The sequence below is a fragment of the Ambystoma mexicanum genome, chromosome 1q, assembly GCF_040938575.1.
Source record: "Ambystoma mexicanum isolate Mex_15411 chromosome 1q, UKY_AmexF1_1, whole genome shotgun sequence".
NCBI lineage: Eukaryota > Metazoa > Chordata > Amphibia > Caudata > Ambystomatidae > Ambystoma > Ambystoma mexicanum.
Window position 1 is genome coordinate 1,207,569,500 of NC_090922.1, and position 23,067 is coordinate 1,207,592,566.

At 47.1% G+C, this 23,067-nt stretch overlaps 1 protein-coding gene across 1 annotated transcript in view; it reads left to right on the forward strand.

Moving 5' to 3' along the window:
* The window catches only part of SLC35D1 (solute carrier family 35 member D1), a 180,277-nt gene extending 174,889 nt beyond the window's left edge, over positions 1-5,388 (forward strand). The window contains exon 12 of the mRNA XM_069641946.1: positions 4,272-5,388. Within this exon, the coding sequence (XP_069498047.1) occupies positions 4,272-4,380 (109 nt within the window). The 3' untranslated portion in view covers positions 4,381-5,388. The remainder of the gene's footprint in view (positions 1-4,271) is intronic.
* The last annotated feature ends 17,679 nt before the right edge of the window (positions 5,389-23,067 follow it).

The window sequence follows — 23,067 nt, forward strand, 5'->3', positions numbered from 1 at the left end:
TGCCAGACACACTGGAGCCAGAGGCAGGTTTCAGCATTGAATCCCACCAAAGGCAAAACGAACCAAAGGGTGAAACCCAGGCACCCAGAGTAAAACCCAAGAAATGCCTCACAAAAAGTAATGGCGAAAAAAGACCGGACCCATTTTGACGAAATGGGCACCCATGGGTGCCCTACTGCAGCTGAGGATTCAACCTGCGGTAGAAACACACAATGGTAGGAAAATTAAACCACTGCCACCAGCCATTCAAAGTAGTGAGGGTAACATAAAACATGAGTAAGTAGGAAAATGGGCTACTAAGTAACCCCCAGTACTGCCATATAAGATTGGATGTACTGGATCTACATAGGAAAAGCGGGTTAGTAAAGTCAATTTCACTTTACAATTATTGGGAACAGTAGTTCACCCAAGAGTTGGTATTTACACCTTCTGAAAAAGCCAAAGGACGTCCCTGTGACACTGCACTGAAGGTGCTGTGTCACAATACAAAAGCTAGATGCCTATGGAGTTTGTCAGACTCCACAAACCAAGAACCAGAGTCCAAATCACATCAGAAATCCAAGAGTGAGAAAGGGCACACTCAATCCAGGATTAAAAAAAAAAATGAGAAGTCTTAAAGTCCAGCAAAAGAGCTGGGGGTCTCTAAGGTTGAAGGGAATTAGCACAGAAATGAGAATTCTCCCTAACAATGATCTCTTTCCACCTTGTATATTCCAACCAGCTTTCTTTAACTTGCCCCAGTTTCCTTTTTGTAGTTCGTCAAAAACCTTTCTGAACCTCTCCGGATGGCTCTTCCAGCACCTTCCTTACTTTCAGCCGCCTCATCCAGATCTTTCCAATACTCCTCCTTACTTGCAACCTCCTTACTATATTCCAGATTCTCCTGCAGATGTGTAACACTCTAGGAAACCATCAATAGTCTCCTGCCATTCCTCAACCGTCTTGGGTTTTCATCATCTAGATTATGTTTCCCACTTTCCACCAGAACCCATTTGGCCTCTATCCACTCAGTCCTCCACTATTGCTTTGTTACCTCCTCCTTCCTGACGGTCTATCCAAGGCGAGGCCCTCCTACCGTGGCCTCACTCAGCCCCCTGGGCCTCTGCTCCAACCTATTCCATGCACTCTCCCCAGCTCATTCACAGCTGCAATGTCTGCTGTCCAAACACCACTCCCCTCCTACACCAAACATCTTCTCACTTACATTTATGAGTTTTAATAGTGCTCCACCTCCTCCTGGGATGGGCTTTAGGCAAGTGTCTGTGCGGGTGTCATGTAATTTGGGCAGTTTGGGATTGGTGGTTGCTACTGGCTTCACTTTGGTCCTAGGACACCAGACAAATCCTGGCTTCTGTCCTCTGTTTCCACTCTGCCCTTCCTGATTCTCTGGGTGCTACATTTGCATGTGACTGGTCACTCGCCAATGTTCCCTTGTGTGGGAATATTATGCTGGTAAAACTCTTGGTAACTCAAGAGAGGTTGAGGTGCTCACAGTTGGGGGAGGGGTAACCAATTTCCCCTGACTGCCTTGGAATGGAGCTGAGGGGACTGTGACCAAGGCCCATCATCCTCTATCTTGTGGAGGGACCCAGCCTCTGTCCCGTCACCTGAATCCCCCAGGAACAAGCAGGGGACTTTGACAGGACATCCTCTGCTTATGCTGTTGTCATCTAGGTTTAAGTGGCACAAGTCATGCAGGTATGTTTTTTCAGCCGCTGAATTTCCTTCCTAATGCCTGCAGTATCTGAGGCTGGGTGCTCTTTTCTCTTGCAAGTGCACTTCATGGGTTTTAGAGACTATCTTCATTGGTGTGAGGAAATCTAAGTTTCCTCCAACTTCCCAGATAGTTTGTGAGTAGGAAGGTAATTTAATTCCCTTTCTGTCATGCACCACTTCCTGGGTCACCTGGCTGGGAGTGGTTCTTCAGCGCTTCTATTTGAAGATCTCTTATCAGGTGCCCTATACCACCCCAGAATATTTTTGCCCAGAGCAAGCTACCTCCATGCCCCTAAGTGTTACTTGGGCAATTGCTTATCGGCCACAAGTCTGAGGTTCCCCCTTCCCCTTTCCATATGAGGGTTTGCACCCAAAATGTGAAGCTCTTGTCAGGTCCCATGTAGCCGTTTAGTCTGAAGGCTTTCTAGGGCAGTCCACTTGTGGCTTCCCCTGGCCCGTGCTCAACCTTCTGCATGGTTGCACAGTTCTCAGCCTGGCAAGGAGTGTTCCCTCAGGTTGAGAGGTTATGCTTTCTTAACAACTGCAGGCATGAGGACCTCCTCCAAGCTCCCCTGCTCCTCTCTGAATAGCGCCTGCAGTTTCAGCCAAGATTGGTCCTGTAGCTCCCATGGTCCCAGCTTTGCCAGCATCTCTTAGGTGACTGGTGTCCTCTTCTGTCCTCAGTCGTACCTACCATACAATAGTGACATTGTTGCTGCTTGCTACTGTTCTACATTCTGGCTATTCCTATGATTACAATGGGCCCTGCAACCCAAACGGGCCCTGCACCTCAGCCTGGTGATTCCGGTTGGCTGGACCTTCTGGCTTACTCGGAAAGCCTTCTATGAGACTCAAAGGGGTTATTGAGTTACTTGAACGCCAGAAGGATCTTCGCAGTTATGGCATGTTGGTGCATGTTTCAGGCTTGGATGAAGGACGGATGTCATGCTGATAGCCACTTCCCCTTTTCTCTGTCCTTGTCTCAGGTGAGGCGACTTTGGGTTGTGGGGGCTGGCTCGAGTCACTGTAGGCTTCGAAGGGTACCCTTAAAGGTCCAGGAGAATTTGCGCTTCGGTTGACGATGCACAGTGATGCACAGTGATGCACAGTGATGCACAGTGATGCACGGGTATCGGTGAATTACAGCCCTGGGAGGTCGCAGATCTTCCAGGGACGGCGCAAAATGCAGTTTGTCTTGGGACTGGTTAGGCCCACCATCCAAGGGAGGAAGTAGTGTACTGTCACTGGGAAGTTGAGGTTGGGACAGCAGCGGTTACTTGACAGGCTGACGTCACTGGAAGTTACTGGCAGTATCCTTTGCACTTCTTCGTAATCTTCTGTTCCAGTAGTTGCCTCGGTTTCATCTCCAGTGCCTCAGAGTGTATCAAGGAACACTGGTTGAGTCCAACAATCGAGACCCATGCACCGTTCAAACTTGGGGGTTGTTCAGTGGGGACAGACAGCCTCCCAGTCTGAACTGGTTACTCATGCAAAAAGGTACACTACCACCAGCCTAAACAGGACCTGTCGGTTACCATAAATTTATTGTAGAGTCGAGAAAAAGCAATCTACATAAGGCAGGGTGTGCTGATCTCACAAATGAAATTACAGGTAGGATAAAAAGTATCCCACTGCCTTGGTTACATTGAGTTAACAAAGGGAAAATAATATGTGAGTTCTAATAACTCCCAGCAACACTGCACAGAAAGGGCTGTGTGCTGCAACAGTGAATGGTAGATGCCAGAAAAGTTGGATGAAAGCAGAACTCCAAAAAGCGGTAAAAAGGGTTCCACGATCCGAGTAAAAGAATGAGCGAGTGTGGAAAAAGGTTCCCACTCATTCAGGAGAACTAGTCAAAAATCCATTGGTCCTTTGAAAAATACTGGGGGACTTGCAGGTGGAGAGAATTTCACACAAGGGAAATCTAGGCTTAACAGAGCAAAATGTTAAAGGTCCTTCGAAGTGCCAAAAAGTGAAATGTTTTCTTGATGGGTGAGATTCATGTAGTGAGTTTTTCTTGATGCCACAGCCTACTGTCTCAATCTCCAGATATGTCGCTCACCAAACTTGCAAGCAATCTTGAAAATCCACAATCTGTGCTTAGTTTAAAAGCAGTCTTCCCATATAAATGTCCTGGAGTGTTTTTCTGTCCATGAAAGGTTTTCTTCTATACAGAGCTACAGTGTGTTCTATTTGACTGACATCACTCCTATGTTGGATATAAGCAAACCATGAGGCTGCCAATTTACGGTCATTTTTAGATTGGCAGTGAAGTTATCGATGTAGTGCTGCAAGAATGGGGTCCCTTGTGGGGTCCTACTTGGCAGGGGAGCTCAATGAGAATGTGAGGGCAGTTTCTACTGTCCAATCTAAATGGCAGATCTGAGTGCAAATTGATTTGGGCACAAACATGTAGGCTGATTGAGATTTCATGTTGAAAGTAAACTAATGAACCATGTATTATTTTAATCAATAGTAACAAATGAACATGTGTATACATTCACGCTTGCATTTTGGGTTGTTAAACTAACAGGGTTCCCCCTATTGTTTTTTAGCATTGCTGGAAGCTTGGTGTACTCTTACATCACTTTTACAGAGGACCAGTCGAGCAAAGCACCTGAGCCTATTACGAAGATGGTCCTCAAAGGGAAGATTTCTGTATAAAATCGAAGAAATTAAACCATGCCCTCCGCCTACATTTGATCTTGTACAATAATCATGCTATTTTTATGAATTTTCTGTAATGAAATATAACTTTGCACAATTGAGACTGAGGCCTTTAGAAAAGTTTTTTTTAAAAATGTTTAAGGTTGTGTGTAGAAATTGTAATGTTTTATCAAACTGATGCAATTACTGTACAAATGTATTTGTAGTATACATCGAGTACTAACTGCAAACACTTGCATAGCTGAAAGCTTCATTGACCAGTGCTAGGGAGAGAAAGCTCCACTTTTTTTCAAATGTTTGAAAATGGCCGATCTTTAACACTGCGTGAATCCAGTATGCGTGCGTTCTTTTTTTGCCGTACTTCATTTTACTTTAAAAGAAGTTATCAGTACTCGTTTGGTTTAAATATAGCTGTTAATTCCTTTTGGAATTTGCAACCTTGTACTGCCCGATTAATGGTTATCACAAATCTTTAGACCATGGAAATTCCATATTTTGCTGGAAAGAAAACCAGGTCAATCAAAAATGCACTTTTCTGCAACGAAAACATAATTTATCTATTGAAAACTAAATCAAAGTTCAACTTTCTTTGGAATATTATAGTACTCTAGTCCGACTGTTACATATTTTGTTAGGCATTCTGTCACAATAGCATAGACTGAAGACTTGGATGATTGTGATGTAGCCATATGCGCACCGTTTTTTAAAAAGTGTTGACGTTTCCCACAAGAGAATGAACAGCACTTAGTGCCAGAGTATTGACAATATCTTGTGGGCTTCTCGGTTTGTCTGGCAGTAAGTAACACATTTTGAACATTGTTTTTAAATACTTTATAGTGTTGATTTCTAAAATCTCCCTGAAGCATACACCCAACTGGGGCCTTGAAAAACCAAACCTATGCCCACATATAATTTTTCTGTAGTTGGGAAATAAAACGACTTCATGCTCTAGTTAAATAACTGTCAAATGTAGGTTTATATTTAAACGCAGCAAATGAGTCGTTTAAAAAAAAAAAAAAAAAATGCTGAAACAAATTAACTGCACAAAGCCACTTTTACAAATGGAATTCAGACCACCTGCACCGCTGAAAGTCGCTGGCTCATCCCGAGAATAAGTTATGAAGATAGTAACTTTCTCTTGAAGCCTGGCACAATTACACAATCCGTAAAAGCATTCAACCCCAAAGAGCCTCATCCTGTCCATGCAAGAACAAAGCAGGCTTCTTTGCACGGAGAATAGCAATATACTAATGCACCAAGCATTTTATAGTGCCTGAACGTATTCTTCTACAAATCTTGCCTGTATCATGTGAAATGTTCAGAATCAGAAAGCTGCTTATTGTTATAGATGGCTTGTCATTTTGTTTTTAAATGAACGTGAGCAACTAAATTATATTAGTGTTTGTGTACATATATAAATATCTATAATTAAATGACATCCTTTTATAAATAACCACCCACAATTCACATGCTATTTTAGGAGAATTTATGAAAGGGAAATTAATGTTTTATTACTTTATATTTAACATTCTCACTTGTTAATAAGTAGATGGCAAACACAGGTTTACCCAAGTAAACATTTTTAATGGACTGCTATGTAGGTCCGTTAAATGTTACAGAAATGTACATGAACAAAGCTGAGAAACTGGTGTTGGTACGTTGTTTTTTATTTTTAGTTTGTGAATTTGTATAAAATGAATGTTTTATAAGATACTACAATTTAACTTTTACATCTTGTTACAGAAATAGATAATTACCTTGCAACCTTTTTTATATATCACAATTCTTACACTTTAATCACTATGTGATGAGTAAGAGTGACCGTTGCCTTGTTTATATAGGAGGCATCTAATTTTACATGTTAAAATGTCTCATTAGCTTACACACCTTTTTGTGCAATAATGGACTCCAGTCAAACTATGCAACTGGCATGGGTCTAGGCTGATTTGCAATGCTGCTTAAAGACCATAGCATTTTATTCTAGCCACATTTAAAAATAAATGTAACTTTGATATAGCGCTTAATGGCAGAGATCAGCCTCTAAGCATGAGACCGGTTTTTGTACCCCTAAAAACGCATTGCCCCATAACCATTCTGCAGGCCCCTACCCATACCTTGCTTTGTGCCAAGTAGCTAGAAATGTGAACCTCTTACCTGTGTTCCATGGAATATTCCAATGGCAGTCCTGTTCAGAGCACAAATGTGCAATTTCTGCCTCCATGATGCACATTAACATTGCGAAATGTTTTGTCGATCTGACATCCAATGAGTGGGTCTGAATTAATGGATGGCAAATGTGACTTGAAAATGCAGTGGTGTTCATCTGGCAGGATATCAGTTTAGATACATGTTGGTGGGAATATTTGGTCGTCCTAGCCTTTTTCACTACTTTCTCAAAGGCCAGTTTTACTTTCTCATTGATTACAATTGTGTTCTGTACACTAGCTGAACTAATTTGTATAGATCATCCCATAGAACCTCAGACTGGCAATTTTAACCATATTGAATCAATGAGGGATCATTAACCCATGCCCGTTGAGGACTGAGCAGTGCTAACGTATATGCTGAATTTGGGCATTGTAAATGGTAGATAGCAAGCCTTTCTTTGAAGAACTATTGCTCTTCCATACAACTTACAAATGTTTTTCTTGCATAGTTTTGAATCTTCTATGAAGAATTTTACTTCTGCATCCCCATTTTTTGTGGGTATTGTTAACTTATCACATACTAGAAATCCTTTCAGTTTCTGGGTAGTACCATCATCGTACAAAACTGGGTTGGCAAGGGAATTAGCCCTTGCTGATAACTGCCCAGCCAAGTTCGAACAAATTGTGTAGTAGCCTTGTGAAAGCGCTCAAATTGTCTAGTAATAAGGTGTTGTCGTTTAATTCGAACCTGTTGTCAATGAAAACATTATTCACATAATTGTGTAATATTACATGGTTAATCATTATCCTGCTGGAATTTTTCGTTCTACAGTGCATACAGTTGTCGAACATAGGACCGTGTGGTTCGGAGCCAAGCTAATGATATTGCCATTGAGATGCTCTTCTGAGTTTCAAGACATTAAACTTTTCCTTTTCTGTTAATTGTACCTGAAAATGTCAATGCTGAATCTGTTTCATGTGAAAGTGTTTTAAAATGTGATTTACAATGTGACTTCATTCCTTTTTTTAAAAATAATTAAGATGGCTAAATAAACCCAACTTCCACCATTACATTTGTTATTTCTTTCTGCCTATAATGCATATTAAGGATCTTTTTGTACACAATTACTATTCGAGTTCAGGGTAAAAATGTTTGCTTGGAATGTGAGTGTGCCAACGGTCACACTGTGGCTCCTTAAGACACCGTGACTTAACTTGACATTTTTGTGCACTGCTGCAATTGTAGCTCCATGTACTTGATCTTAATTACAGCTGCAGAAACCCAATTATTTTCTACTTTGCACATTTTGCTTAGATAATTAAATCCTAATAAATGTAAAAGGCACAGGCTTTTGCTATTTTCGCAATCCAATAATCTCATATGTCGGTGCATGTACATTAAGTATTAAATGCCATTCCGGGTTCAGTTCTGTGGTGGCCATAGCAGTGGCGCTGGCCCATTAAATGACATAATGATATTTTGTTCATCTATGCGTTGCTTTCTTTGCAAAAGTAGTGTAGCAGTCGTAATGCGTTGTGTTTTCACTGTTGTAACACAAACTGGCATGCTTGGTGACCACTCTGAACGTGCTTCTGACACAAAATAACCGGGGCCTATATTGGTTTAGTGGCACACTGGCCTGTCAGCATATATTTGGCACAATCTTTGCATTACTGTAAATGGCAAAATACGGGTTGCTGGTCACCTTCGACAAACCTATACTAAATGCATCTCTGTGCACTTATTGTAACATTTGAAAGCTTTGTAATATAAAAACACATGTTGGGAAAGCAGGTGCATGCATGCGTGGTGAATGCGCACATGAAGGAGTGGCAAATGGGTAGGAGCAACTATGTGTTGTGCCTATTAACTGCTATTTTCCTGCTCTAGAAGTGCTAGGAAGTGTGCCTCAAACCTCGCGGTGCACAGTGGAGTTCTGGAGCTCTGATGTGACAAGTGAGTCAGTATCTGTGTGGGATAATGGTGCAAGCGAAGACCACTGTGGTCCCGTGAGATGGAAGCCTTTGGCTTGCAACCACAGTTTAGCAATTGTGCAGATGGAGGGTGTTGGGGAAAGTTTTTCTAAAGTTCAACTAAGGGCTACATGAACTCCACTCTTAGTATAAGGCTGTACCACCTGAGAATGTGGAAGCATGGACAGAGCATCCAGACTGATCTTAGGAGGGAGAGAGGACTGTAGCTCGGTACAAAGAAATTGTAGCATGTCTATGTCTAAAACACAAACACTATTGTAAAAATAAAGGGTTTATTTAAATACAAGTAGACAAAGACAATTCTTGGGTAAGTAAGTAATATAACATCAACACAATCTTAAACACTAACTGAATACCTATAACCTTATTTGGAGGATCAAGAAGGAAGTCAAGGCGATTCAAGCCTAAGGTTAATCCTTCAGTATAGTGTACTATTCTTGGGAATCGGGCCAGGTTACAAATACTTTTAGAATACAACCTGTCAGTCATGCAGTGACAGTTATGTTACAAGGAGTATACTTCAAATATGGTTGGTTTATTATGTGATTTCATTAAAAAAATTGTAAATTGAATTTTATTAATTTTAAATGCAGTCAAACATTCAATAACACAGTGCAACTAGAGGGACGAATCCTCCACCAACAATTCTGATGCAGCAACTCGCCCCTAAAACCCACTCCCCGCCCTACTCCCAATTCCCCGAGAGAACTGTTTTTATTGCATCTGGGTTTCAAATTCGCACACAATTAAATCAATGCCTGAGTGGTGTCAAAAGCGCAAGTAACAGCATAACGTTAAAGTTGTATGTCTAGTGTCTATCGTCTACCCGGGCCGCATCTTGACAAATCTGCCCTCTACCACCTCACCCAGTGGTATTAGAAAACTCTTGGTACCCCATTTCTATAGTTGCACCCACACCATGGATTGCCGTTGTGATGTTTTCCATCAAGTAAATGTCCCTTGCTGTGCTGGACCGCTCTGAGTAGGGAGGGTCGCTCTCTTCCAATGCCTGGCATGGCACACCCAAGCTGCCAGGAGGAGAAAATGTACCAGTGGTGAAGGGCCGTACCATCACTCCTCCCGTCTCTCGACCAAAAAGCACCAACATTGGGTCAAGCACGAACCTCCACCCCCTTGAATCTTTGATCCATCCCAGGATCTCTGCCCAATAAATTGGCGCTCTGGAACAGACCCACCACATGTGGCAATAGTCTGCTGCATTACTGCAGCCATGCCAACATTGGGGGTTCACCGTGGGAAACATCGTAAAAAGACGTGTCGTAGCCTACTGATAACGGTGCAATAGTTTCAAGCCACGGAGCTTATATTGGCAAGATATTGATGTCTTAAAAGCTCTCCTGCACATCTGTTGCCAGAGGTTTTCGTCCAACTCATTACCCAGTTCCCTTTCACGCCTCCTTTGAAGTCCTGAACTGGACCCCCCTTTGATTCTAGAAGAGCCTCATAGAGACGTGAGAGGAGACATTTAATTTGCGTGTGCCCATCCAACAATCTTTCCACTGGTGCGATCCCTCTGAATCGGTTCCTTCCACTTTTCCGCAGTAAAAATACCCTTTAGTCTAAGGTAGAGGAGCACTGATAATTTAACTATGTCCAGGGCCTCTTCCAATTCTTGAATACATATGAATTTCCCTCTCTTCCTCAATTCACCCACCTGAGCGAGCCCTCCCTCAAACCATGCCTGGTACCTCGCAACCTCTGGTATAGAATCCCGTACAGGGGGAGCTCGGATATAACTCAGAGGGCCATGTGGGGATGCTGCCCGTTCTTCCTCCCATGCTCAATTTCCAGTGGACCCCTAGAAATGGGTGTTCTCAGATTCTCCTTGGAAGTCTCCCCTTAGGGACCCAGAGCCATTCCCCCACTGTTGCTGTGAGCAAATGTTGATTTTACAAGTAAACCCATTGTCTCCCGAGATCCTCCCTCTGATGCGGGACTATTGCCCTGAGTTGTGCCGCCCTGTAATATAACATCAGGTCTGGGAGCCCCACGCCTGCGCAATCCTTCAGCAGTATTAATGGCTTGTATCCCACCCTTGGCTTCTGATTTTTCCAAAGGAATCTTAGGATACGTGACTTGGCTCCTCGAAGGTGTGCCGCCAGGGCCTGGATGGGCAACATCTGAAACAAATACAAAACTCTTGGAAGAAGGTTCATTTTTATAGCTTTAAGCCTCCCCATTCACAACGGCTTTCCCTTACCCCATGTCGCCATCTCAGCAAATAATTTGTTGAAGAGGTGGGGATAGTTGGCTCCACCCAGGTCCTCCCCCTGGTTTAACAACACTCCCAAATATATGATAATGTCGAGCTGTATCTGCAGTCCCAGAGGTCTGAGCGCCTCAACATTCGTGAAACCCTCTGTGGCAAAGGGGAAGATTACAGACTTTTCTTTGACCTTGAAGCCCGAGAACCGCCCATACTCCTCAGTTATTGCCAGGACAGCGGTGGCAGAGCTGGTAGGGTTCACCAGGTGCAACAGCACGTCATCTGGATAGAATCCTAATTTAAACTGTTACCCACCCTAATGCCCTCCACCTGTGGGGCCATCCTTAACCGCTCGGCCAGCACCTCCATCGTTGGCGTAAATCGGAGAGGCAAAAGCAGGCAACCCTCGACAGCTGCCCATTCACGGTCACCCGCGGCACCGGTTCTACATAGAGCGCCCGTATCCCTCTCAAGATCCGATCCCCAAACCCACATTTCTGTAAAACCCTATATAGGAAGTGCTGGTCCACCCAATCAAAAGCCTTCTCGGCATCAAGGGCTACCAGCAGTGTTCCCTTCCCTCCTTGCTGAGGCCTCCATCAAATGCAGTGTCTTACGCAAGGTGTCGGCCCACTGCCTACCCTGGATAAACCCCACCTGATCTCAGTGGACTCATTTTTGCATGAGGCCCTCCATCCTCATAGCTAACACTCTGGTAAAGATTTCTGCGTTGACATTAAGTAGGGAAATGGGACGGTAGGACTTGGAACATTCTGGATCCCTGCCCGCTTTTGGTATGACCGTGATTAGTGCCCACCCGAAAGGAGGGTATTTGTGCCCTCAAATAATGGTGGGCCCTTCCTGTGGCCAGGATGTGATCAAAAGGTTTCACCAGATGTTGAACGAGAGACCCCGCTAAGGTCTTGTAAAACCCAACCATATACCCATCTCTAGGAGGTGTGCCCAGCTTAAGCCCAGCAATTGCCCTTAACACTTTCTCCTGGGTGTAATGCCTTTCTTTTGCGTTCTCGCTACTTTGAAGCTTCGGCAGGGGCATCGCCCCCAAATATCTGTGCAATTCCTCATCTGTCCTCCCCTCTATCCCATAAAGACGTTCATAGAATGCGGCAAATTCCTGCACCACCTCCCCAGCAAGGGAACATAGCTGTCTATCTGAGTCACGGACCCAGATATCCACCTCTCTTCCTAGTGACCTCAAAGTCTGGCCACCAGTAGGGCGCCAGCCTTGTCCCCATTCTCGTAATACCGTTGTTTAAAAAATTGCAGGCCAGGAACCAAGATGGCCGCCGGGGTGAGGAGTCGCAGCTAAACAGCTCTCCGCCCGGGCCCGGGCCGCCGAAAACAGCACGACCGAAGCCGTGACGGGCCGTCCCTCGGCCCCCCGCAGACTACCAAGCTGCCCCCCCCAAACCCCCCCCCCCCGCGAGGAAACAGGCGCTGAGGACGGACGTGCGCCGCTGAGGAGCGAGTCGGCCGCCCCCTCCCCCATCGGGCCGAAAGAACTTGTCCTGCAGCATCGGCCAGCGAGCGGGATCGGGGACATCGCGGATCCCGAGGAACGGAGCCGCCCTGCGCCGCCCCCGAGGAGAGGGGAGAGCGGCGTCCAGCGAAGCAGCTGCGGCGCCGGGAGACCGCAGCGCGAGCAGGGCGGACCGCGGGTGAGGAGCCGCGGGGGCCGCCCTGCACGGAGCGCACAGGAAGACACCGAAACGAAGGTGAGCAGGCCCGGGGGGGGGGGGGCCAGAAGCGAAGCGCCAGCCCGTGCGCACATACCCCGAGGGGGGGGGGGACTCACAGGAAGGAGGGGAAAAAAAAAAAACTCTCTGGCACCAACCATTTTCCCCCTGGGACACTAGGAGCCACCTCACAAGTACCCCAACAAGACAGGGGTGAAGAAAGGGGGGAACCCAGGAGGGTGAAGTACTCTCTCTGGCACCAACCATTTTCCCCCTGGGACACTGGGAGCCACCTCACAAGTACCCCAACAAGACAGGGGTGAAGAAAGGGTGGAACCCAGGAGGGTGAAGTACTCTCTCTGGCACCAACCATTTTCCCCCTGGGACACTAGGAGCCACCTCACAAGTACCCCAACAAGACAGGGGTGAAGAAAGGGGGGAACCCAGGAGGGTGAAGTACTCTCTCTGGCACCAACCATTTTCCCCCTGGGATACTAGGAGCCATCTCACAAGTCCCCCAACAAGACAGGGGTGAAGAAAGGGGGGAACCCAGGAAGGTGAAGCACAAGACCACAGGACCCACAACAATAAAGAACACCTTGGAGGGCAGGAAAGCGAGAAGCCCCCATCGAAGGGTCACAAGAGGGCGCAGGAACCATATAGACTATCAGACGGAGAGTCCTACCATGTCTAGAGCAAAAGGAAAGGGGAACCCCATCCAGCAAACTCCCCAAACAGCGAAACAAGGGGCCGACATTCTACAAATGTGGTCAACAGAGGGGACACCACAACCGAGAGGAAGAACCCAGGGAGACCCCATGGGAGAAGCAGAACCACTATCCCAACAACAGCAACCACTGACCAGGGAAGACATGCAAACCTGGTTCATGGACCTGCAGGAGAAATTCATGTCCACAGTTCAGGAACAATTCACATCCATGAAGAACGAAATGAAACAGGCGGTACAAGATATGAGATTGGACATAAACAACCTAGAAGAAAGAACAGATACTGTGGAAAAAACGGTGCAAAATCTTGAAGAAGACATGAGACAAACAAGTGAAACGCAAGAACACCTGGTGACACTAACTCACAACTTGGAACTACAATGTGAGGATTTAGAGAACCGCTCCAGACGCTCCAACATCCGAATCAAGAACATGGTGGAATCCGTGCTGGACAAAGATCTGAAGGAGGCGGTGAAGGAGGTGTTCAGAGACATCCTGGGAACACAAGACATCGAGGATATCGGAATCGACAGAATCCACAGGGTAGGACCGAAAAGAGCGGGGGCCCCAGGGGAAAGACCACGTGATGTTCTGGTGGCGCTATCCTCCTACCTGCAGAAAGAGCAGATCCTAAGGAGAGCCAGGGAATTGGAACATATTAAAATGAATGGGCATGACATCCAACTGTATCAGGACCTGGCACTAATAACCCTCCAAAAAAGAAGAGCAATGGCCCCACTGGTGAAAGTGCTCATTGAAAAACAAATTCGCTACAAATGGACCTTCCCGTTTGGCTTATTGTTCACATGGGAAGGAAAACAGAAAAGAGTGACCACGCTGGAAGAAGGCCTCAGCACGATGGGACTACAAGACGAAGAGATGGAGCAGGGGGAGGCTACAAACAGGAGTGCCCGATCGAGAACACCGATGGGCTGGGAATCCACCAAGCGGAAGAATGCAAATCCAGGGAGAGACACCCGGAGAAAGGTGCCATGAGGAATACAAGTAAATACATGCCTGGGGGCCAGACACGGACACGATGCCACTAAAGACCCAGTCGGGGGGGGGACGTGGGAGCGGAGCGGAACGGACATTTCAAGGAGGGCGGCCTGGCCGAGACCCAACGGTCTGGAACCTGGTAAAGACAAATGGTTCAGTGGGGTTTAGGAATCCCCATAACATACCCCCCGAGGGTATGGAGGGCAGGGAGCGAAGGGCGCAACGCCCTAGCGTCAATAGGAACCCTCGCCCTACTCGGGGGACAGTTCGGTTGGTTTAAAGTTCAAAGTTGGGGGGGAAGGGAAGTTCAAGGGATGGGAAGGGATCGGATGAAACAAAGAGTTGAATCGGGAACAGAAGGGGACCGGAGGCAAGGACATACAAACAAAATAGAATGGGGATGATACGCTTTATGACCTACAACATCAGAGGCATGAACCACCCAACAAAAAGAACGAAACTGGAGAAACAATTCAAAAGGGGGAAGGCGGATGTCCTGCTCCTCCAGGAAACCCATATCAAAACTAAAGATAAGCACAAAATGCGGATAAAAGGATATAAAATATGGGCACAGGCAACAACAACAGAAAAAAAAGCAGGAGTCCTGATAGCGATAAAAGAAGGAAAGGACGTAAAACCACTAGACACCATAACTGATAAGGAAGGGAGGTACGCCTTTACCAACGTAGAGATTGAAGGTTGTCGCATGACGCTCGCCTCAATATATGCACCCAATCAGGGACAGGATGGCTTCCTCAGGAACGCACTGGAAGATTTCGCTAGAGGAGAGGTGATACTGGGGGGGGACTTTAATCTGGCATGGAACCCAATGCTAGATAGGAGCGCAGGAAACACACATGGACAGGGGGCGCCATCAAAACGTTTGAAACAGCAAATGGACCAAATGGCTCTGAACGATGTCTGGAGGGAACTGAAGGGTGAACAGAGGGGGTACACCTATTTCTCACATGTTCACAACTCTATGTCCAGGATCGACTATCTCTGGGTGTCAGTGGGGCTACTGGGAAAGATACAAGGGCTAGATAAGGGCTCTATAACCCTCTCGGACCATGCCCCTCTATGGGTAGACATGACTCTCCCAGGGAGGAAGAGCGGGCTATGGAAATGGAGGCTACCACAGGAGCTGATCCATGACCCAGTGGCAGGGGAGGCCATAAGGGAAATGATAGCAGAATACTTCTTACAAAATGATACGGGGGAGGTCGCAATGAGCGCAGTCTGGGACGCGTTTAAAGCAGTCTTGAGGGGGAAGATGATAGCGATGAAAATCACGAGAGACAAACAAAGGGATCAGTGGGAAAAAGAACTGGAAAAAACAATTGAGGAGATCCAAGAGAAATTGACGACTCAACCCACAAAGATATTAAAAAAATCTCTGAAACATACACAAGGCCAACTAGAGATGTTACGTACAAAGGGCGCAGAAAGGAATCTACTCTATCTGAAACAGAGATATTATATAAGAGCGAACAAAGCAGATAGACTCATGGCACAACAACTAAGGGCAAAACAAAAAGAAACAACGATTAAGGCCATATGCGATGCGAAAGGCGCCACTCATACTTCTACGCACGACATGGGGGAAACAATGAGGCAATATTATCAAACGCTCTACTCCACAGAGCACCCCGATATAAACGCCCAGACTTCATACCTTGAGGCCCTAAAGATCCTGAAAATCTCAGAAGAAGACAAGCAGGCACTAGAGACCCCTATCAGTGAAGAAGAAGTCACTAAAGCCATAAAAGGACTCCCAAGTAACAAAGCTCCAGGCCCGGATGGGTTTACGGCCCCATTTTATAAAAAATACGCAGACATACTAACCCCGACCCTAACAAGACTCCTAAACTCATTCAAAGACACCGGCAATGTGACCCCCACAATGAATGAAGCGAAGGTGCTGGTGTTTCATAAACCAGGCAAAGATCCAACTAATCCCACATCATACAGACCAATCTCCCTAATCAACCTAGATGCAAAAATATATACTAAAATCCTGGCAACAAGGCTATCCCCGCTCCTCCCTAAACTGATTAGTGAGGATCAATCAGGCTTCATTCCAGGCAGGCAGACCCACGATAATACTAGGAGGCTAGCCCACCTGATCGAAAAAATAGGGATAACCCGCACCCCAGCGGTACTACTGTCAGTAGACGCCGAGAAGGCCTTCGATAGAGTGGAGTGGTCCATACTGTTTAGGGTTCTGGAATCCATGGGGTTTGGGGAAAAATATATCGCGAGTATTAGAGCAAACTACAATTCCCCATCCAGCAGAATAGCCATTAATGGCGAGCTTACGGGCAAGGTAACGATAACGAGAGGAACGAAACAGGGCTGTCCCCTATCACCACTATTGTACGCTCTCTTCTTAGAACCCCTCCTAATTAAAATACGAGAGTCAATACACATTAAAGGGATAGAAATGGCGGGTCACCAACACAAAGTAATTGCGTATGCAGACGATATGCTAATAACCTTAGAGGACCCTGAATCTACTTTATCGGCCACAGTTAGAGAACTAGAAAACTATGGGACCATCTCTGGCCTAAAAATAAATAGGAAAAAATCAGAGATCCTCATCCTGGCAGGGGATAGAACGAACATAGAAAAGCAGGCAAAAACACTGGACCTCAAGATAGCACAGAAAGGCATTAAATATTTGGGAATGAGTATACCCCCAAAAATAGAACAATTCTACGGGGAAAACTACCCGTCGCTAATTTTAAACATCCGAAGAGAATTAAACAGATGGAACCCACTACAGATATCCTGGTGGGGTAGAATACAATCAATCAAGATGACCATCCTCCCAAAGGTACTATATTATTTTCAGGCTCTCCCAGTGGGGGTCCCAGACACGTTCTTCAAAACCTTAACAAAAATGGTATTGTTATACATATGGAAAGGGAAAACACCGAGAATTGCCAGAAAGGTCCTCACGGCCCCAACCAGAGAAGGAGGAATGGCGCTACCCCACTTTAGAAAATACTATCAGGCAGCACAGCTCAAAGTTCTAAGGGAGTGGGTGGGGGAGGATCCGCAACAGATATGGGCCAAACAAGACAGAGCAGTAGCAAGGACCCCACTGGTAGAACTTCTCTGGAAACAGAAGCAGCACAGGCATGAAAATCTAAGGCTAAGCGAAATCATGAAAACCACGTTAGAAGCATGGGATAGCCAAACAAAAAAAGGCATAATGACCACAGCGATAGGACCCTTTACACCCATCTGTAGAAACCCACTATTTCCACCGGGGATGGAACAAGGGGCATATGACACATGGGAGAAAGCGGGCATTACTAAAATAGGAGAGATGTTCATGGACAAGGAAATCATCCCCCTGGAGTCGTGCGTGGCAACCACGAGAATCCCTAAAAGCGATAGATACAGATATGAACAGCTAAAACACTGGCTCAACTCTCCAATAATCACCGAGGCAGCAACCAGGGACCTTACAGGGTTCGAAACATACATCATATCCAACACGGGTGCGAGAAAGTGGGTTTCAACGTTATACAAATACATAAACTCACAAGGGGAAAGCATTAAATGGTCATACAGAATAAAATGGGGCAGAACACTGGGGGAGGAACCAACAGATAAACAATGGGAGGATCTATGGAAACAGATCCCCAGAATGACCCGCTCGGCACAAACCAGGGAGATGTGGGTCAAAATAATGACACAGTGGCACTACACTCCAGAGAGGCTCCACACAATGTACCCTAACACGTCCAGCCACTGCTGGAGAGGATGTGACGAAGTGGGGACTTGGAGACACATATGGCATGACTGTAAAGGCATAAAACCCTTTTGGGAAGAAGTGAAAAACGAGATGGGCAAAATATTCCCGGATGTGGGGCTGATGGGAGAGAAGGTCTGGCTCTGTGGAATCAAAGACGACACAGCAAGGCAATACAGCAAAACGCAATGGAGATTATTCATGGGACTACTCATTGCAGCTTGGACCACCATTGCACAGAACTGGAAAAATAAAAATACCCCACTGACCTACACCTGGCTACAGAAAGTTTGGGCCCATATAACAATGGAAAAAATTACTCACAAACTCCAAGGAACAGGAGACCAATTTGTAAGAGAATGGGAAGGGACCCTGCAATACCTCCAGTCAGACTTTATGGAGCAATGGTGCCCCCATAACATAAAAATATCAGACATATTTAACGCTTAACAGGATCCCTGGACAAAATGACTCCATCCATCCCGTGGGGAGGGAGGGGGGAGGGGGGGAAGGGAATGTTATAAGATTCAATGTTAACTTCTTCATGTAATATTTATGTAAAACTAAAAAAAAAAAAAAAAAAAAAAAAAAAAAATTGCAGGCCGGCAATCACCTTCCCTATCTCAAGTTCCTCCTCCCTCTCCATTCCCCTTTTCCCTCCAACATCTCTAGCTTACAAATCTCACCCCTAGGGTTTTCCACCTGTAGGGTCCGGATTCTTTTTGGCTGTACCTTCCCGAATGAGGCCCCTCCATGTCGCATTGGCCGCCTCCCATGTCATGCCCAACGACACCTCCCCTGTATCATTTAGACGAAAGAACTCTTCAATCGCCCCTTGTATTTCTCTCGCAAAGACAACTTCCTTCAAGAGGACGTTGTTGCACTGCCACAATGATTCTATCATTACTATACCCATAATCACCATATCCTTATCTGACCAACTAATGGGGGAGTGATCGCTAGTGATGACCCTACTGACGTGCCACTGGTGCAGAAACCAATCTATCCTCGTTCGGGATCCATGAACGGGGGAGAAAAGTGTAGCCCCTTTCCGCGGGATGACATTTCCTCCATACATCTGCCAGACCGTGATCTAACATGTACCCCATGAGTCCCCCGTCCTGTTGCCCTGCCCCGCCTCCCATGGGGTCCTGTCCCCCCACTGTGATCCATAACCCGATCTGCCCACATATTGAAGACTCACCCCCTCCGCAAGCAACAAGCCTACCACCTGGCCGAGTAGCTCCCCCGTGGTTTCCCATAGGAACTGCATCTGCCCCGTGTTAGGGCCATACACCGCGGCAATGGTTAGCTGTACACCCTCAAGGGACCCGGAAATCAATAGGGCCCTCCCATCAGTCTTCCTCAAACCAGGGGGTTGACTACCTGCACTCTGATTAAAGGTGCCTACGCCACCCCTCTTGGAAGGTCTGGGCCCAGAAAGCCTGTCCAACATGTATCCCTGGCATACGTCTCTGCTCCCCTTAAAGCAACCGTGTCGCTTGCCCCAACCGCACATTGAGATCTCTTTTCCGAATCTCCCGTCCAAGCAGCGAATGCTTGGTGGGCGAATTCAGGCCTTTAACATTCTGTCCCCATCCTGAGAACCTCAGCCCGGCCCCCCTCCCTCATCTGGATGCATAAACTCGAGACCCAACCACTTCACCCGTTGCGATGCGGTAACCTCCATCCGTATGTTCACCTTGAGCCCCTTTCTAATGACCAACCACCACTGCTCCTCCCTCAAAACTGAAAACTATCTTCCATCCGAGACGCCCACCTTATGATGGGCCACCAGGGACGATTGCTTGCCTTGCTAGTCCTCTCAAATATCTCCTCATCTCCCCCCCATTCTCACATCGCTTGTATGACTTTGCCTTCTAGCCTGCCATAGCCGTGCTGTCCCCTTGTCAGTAATCTCCAGACTTCTTCTGTGGGGGTTGAGCTTTTTAACTTTTTGCCATTAGGCATCATCTTCTTTACACTCTGTTTACCCTCCGGTCCATGCTGCTCCACCGGTGTGTCCAATGACCCCTCAGGCCTTCATTTGAATCTTCTCCTTTGAGGACTTGGAGAACCTGTTGTGCCTCTTGACTGCTGGTCACCCAATAGACTGCCTCCCCTTTCTCAAATGACAAAGCGAATGGAAAGGACCAGCGGTATCTAATGCCCCTTTCAGTCAACAACTGCTTGAGAGGGCGGCAGTCTTTCGGCGGGCTAAGGTGAGTCCCGACAAATCCTGGAACACCCCGATTGTGTCACCTTCCTATTGGAAGCTCACCGGGCGCTTCGCCTTCTCCAAGAACTTTGCCTCCTCCACCGCCACCTCTGTGGGCTCTTTCCAGCTGTACAACCTTCCCGCCTTCCAGAGCAAAAAAGCTGGTTGATCAGTCCTTGCACCTTCCTTCCCACCTCTGCAGCAGATTCGCCTTTCTGTTCTCGGACACTGAGGATGCATACGTTGTTCCAATGCTCCCTATTTTCCAAATCGTCCAACTTCAAAACGTTTTCTTCTTCTCACCTCCAGTGCCTCAGGCGTGGTTCATATTTCATGTCCAGGAGGTCTACCTGCGAATGATTATCCTCCATCCCCTCCATTTGATCTTCCAGCTTGTCCACGTGACCCTTGAGGTCGCAAATTGAGGCCTGAATGTCAGTCCAGATCGCCTTGATCTCTTGAAATATGTCCTTTAGGTCGTCTGTGGTTAGGACCGGTGCCGGAGTACTTACTCCTGCAGCCATCTTGTTCTGGGTTGGATGAATTCCCACCTGGCTGTCCACTGGGCTTCTCCGGAAGCGTTGAAGCAACAAGACCCCTGTCTGCGCTATACCCTTATGTCCAGGTGGTCCCTGGTTCTCTTCCAGCATGGTCATAGGCGATGGTCCGCAAGACTCGGGGCTCCAGAAGGCCACTGCGAAGCCCCACTTGGCCTCACCTTAAGTCCAATGCCAGCACGTGTCTCTCTAGAGCCCCTCGCCCCCTCCAGGTGCAAGCTTCACTGTTTACTTAAGGCCACACTATACTGGGTGTCACTGCGAGGTCTGCGTCCCCCCGTTGCTTTCTCTTCCTGTTGACTAGCTCCTTGGTCCAGGGTTGCTCACACCTTTAACTCCACGCCACCTCCCTGCACTCCGAAGCAGCAATGACACTTGAGGCCCGCAGTCCAGCTGGGCCTAACTATCTCCGGGCCCCCCTTTCAGTTATGGCGAGGATGGCTCCTCCCTGCCCAACAAGGCCAGTTTGTAACCAGGCCTGGGACTGAAGTCCGGCACCTCCCTGATGCTCCAGGTCTTATTTTCAGGAAAAGGTTTCACCACCCTGGGCCCGGGTCGTTATGTTCATAACCCCCCCCCCCCTCAACCCCAGTCCTTGGCCTACGTCCAGGCATTGGCCCTGTGCTCTGCTGGCCTTGCGAGGCCCTAAACTGTTGTACTACCAGGGGGAGGGCAGCCCGCTACACCAAGTTTCCCTTCACACCTCTCAGAGCTGTGGGGATGTCTCTGCTCCATACGCGGGTGAAATCCTCCCGGTGCCGTCTCTGCCCTCCCTCTCATTTGGTGTCTCTCCGGGACTGCCGCTTCTGGGGTCACCTTCGACTCCATGAGGGCCACACTGTAAGGTCCGGTCTCTGGTGCAGCTCCAACCTTCCCCACAGCCTGAGGGATCCCGCTCAGGCAACACATCTGAAACGAAGCAGAGTGGGACACCACAGAAGGACCAGCCCCCACCGGCGAAAGGCTTCTGGCCCTCCTCCATCTGCACACTCTCCTCACTCATTGGGGGGGCTCTGGAAACCTCACGGCCCAACTGCGGGATCCAACTCCTGAAACTCGTCCGATCTGCAGAGGCCGCCTCGACACTACTCTTCTTGAGTCTCGCCTGGGACGGTGGGTTTGCACCAGCACCCCCTTCCTGGACCCCGGGGGGAGGGGGGGAAAGGCATTGTGGTTAGGCTCAATCTGCACTGGGGGGAAGCACAGCAAGCTCCGCTGCGAGGGTGTGTGGTGGAGCTACTGCTTCACAGCGCTGTTAGGCAAGATTGTATGCAGTACCCTTTGGGTGCACTACAAGAGCCCTGACCTCCTGGCAATAGGAACCCAACCTTTGATATACGTCTGTACTACACAGGCTGGCAGCATGTTGAGCGCCAGGTTTATCTCCAGAGGGGTCAATGTGAGCTGTAGGGGAGTTGCACAGAGATTCAGTGACAGGTATTCAAATAAACTCTTAAACACAAGGTTTCTTGATTAAACAATTATTTAAGTCGGTTTGAGTAAGACTTCTTCTGAAGGGACTATATAATGGTAACACACACATACACTACAAAAACACACACTTAATATTTCTAAATCAGTAAGTACCCTTTTGGGATAGTACACAGACACTTCCTACACCCTCAGGTAACTTTAGTAACTACGACACTGACAATAACATACCACTGTCTGCATTTAGAATCAGACTTCGGAGTATGTCGGAGAAAAGGGTTATTAGAACAGAACAAGAGATCACACATATATTCCGAAGCAGTTAAGTACTTTTGGTAGCCCCCCAATGTCCGAGGGAAGAAGTCATTCAGGGTGCCAGGCTAGGCCAAAGTAAATAGGGCAAAAATCTAGGTGAGCTGAAGCACTTCTTGCAGGTAAGTAAAAGTCTTGCACAATGTTTTAGAAATCTTTCTTCTTTTCTACAAAGCAGGGCCACAAGCCTATTAGGCTTGTGAAGTAAAGAAGCTGTAGCAACTCTATAGGGCAACCAAGACCAGGCTTAGCAGAGAACAAGTAAGGTTACAAGAGGTAAGTTCTCTTAGACTGTACAGTACCTTTGGTTGGAAGAAAAGGGCTTTGGCTGGCTTCTGTTCCTGTGCAGATCCCGTGTTCCTGGGCCTCAGTCGTGGGGACAAGAGGGAGGACGTCTGGAGGACTCCTGCAACGGGACGGTCGGCGACCTAAAAGGACCAACCTCTATTCAGTGGCACTTCGCAGTTTCAGCAGCTCGCATCTAAGCAAATAGCAACACTTCAGACTCTTGGCTGTCGAGATGGGCTTTCCTTGCATCTGGGGTCCAGCACTCTGAGGTGGCTCAGGCTTGGTCATTCCTGCTTCCTGGGAGTCTGGAGGATCTTCCTGA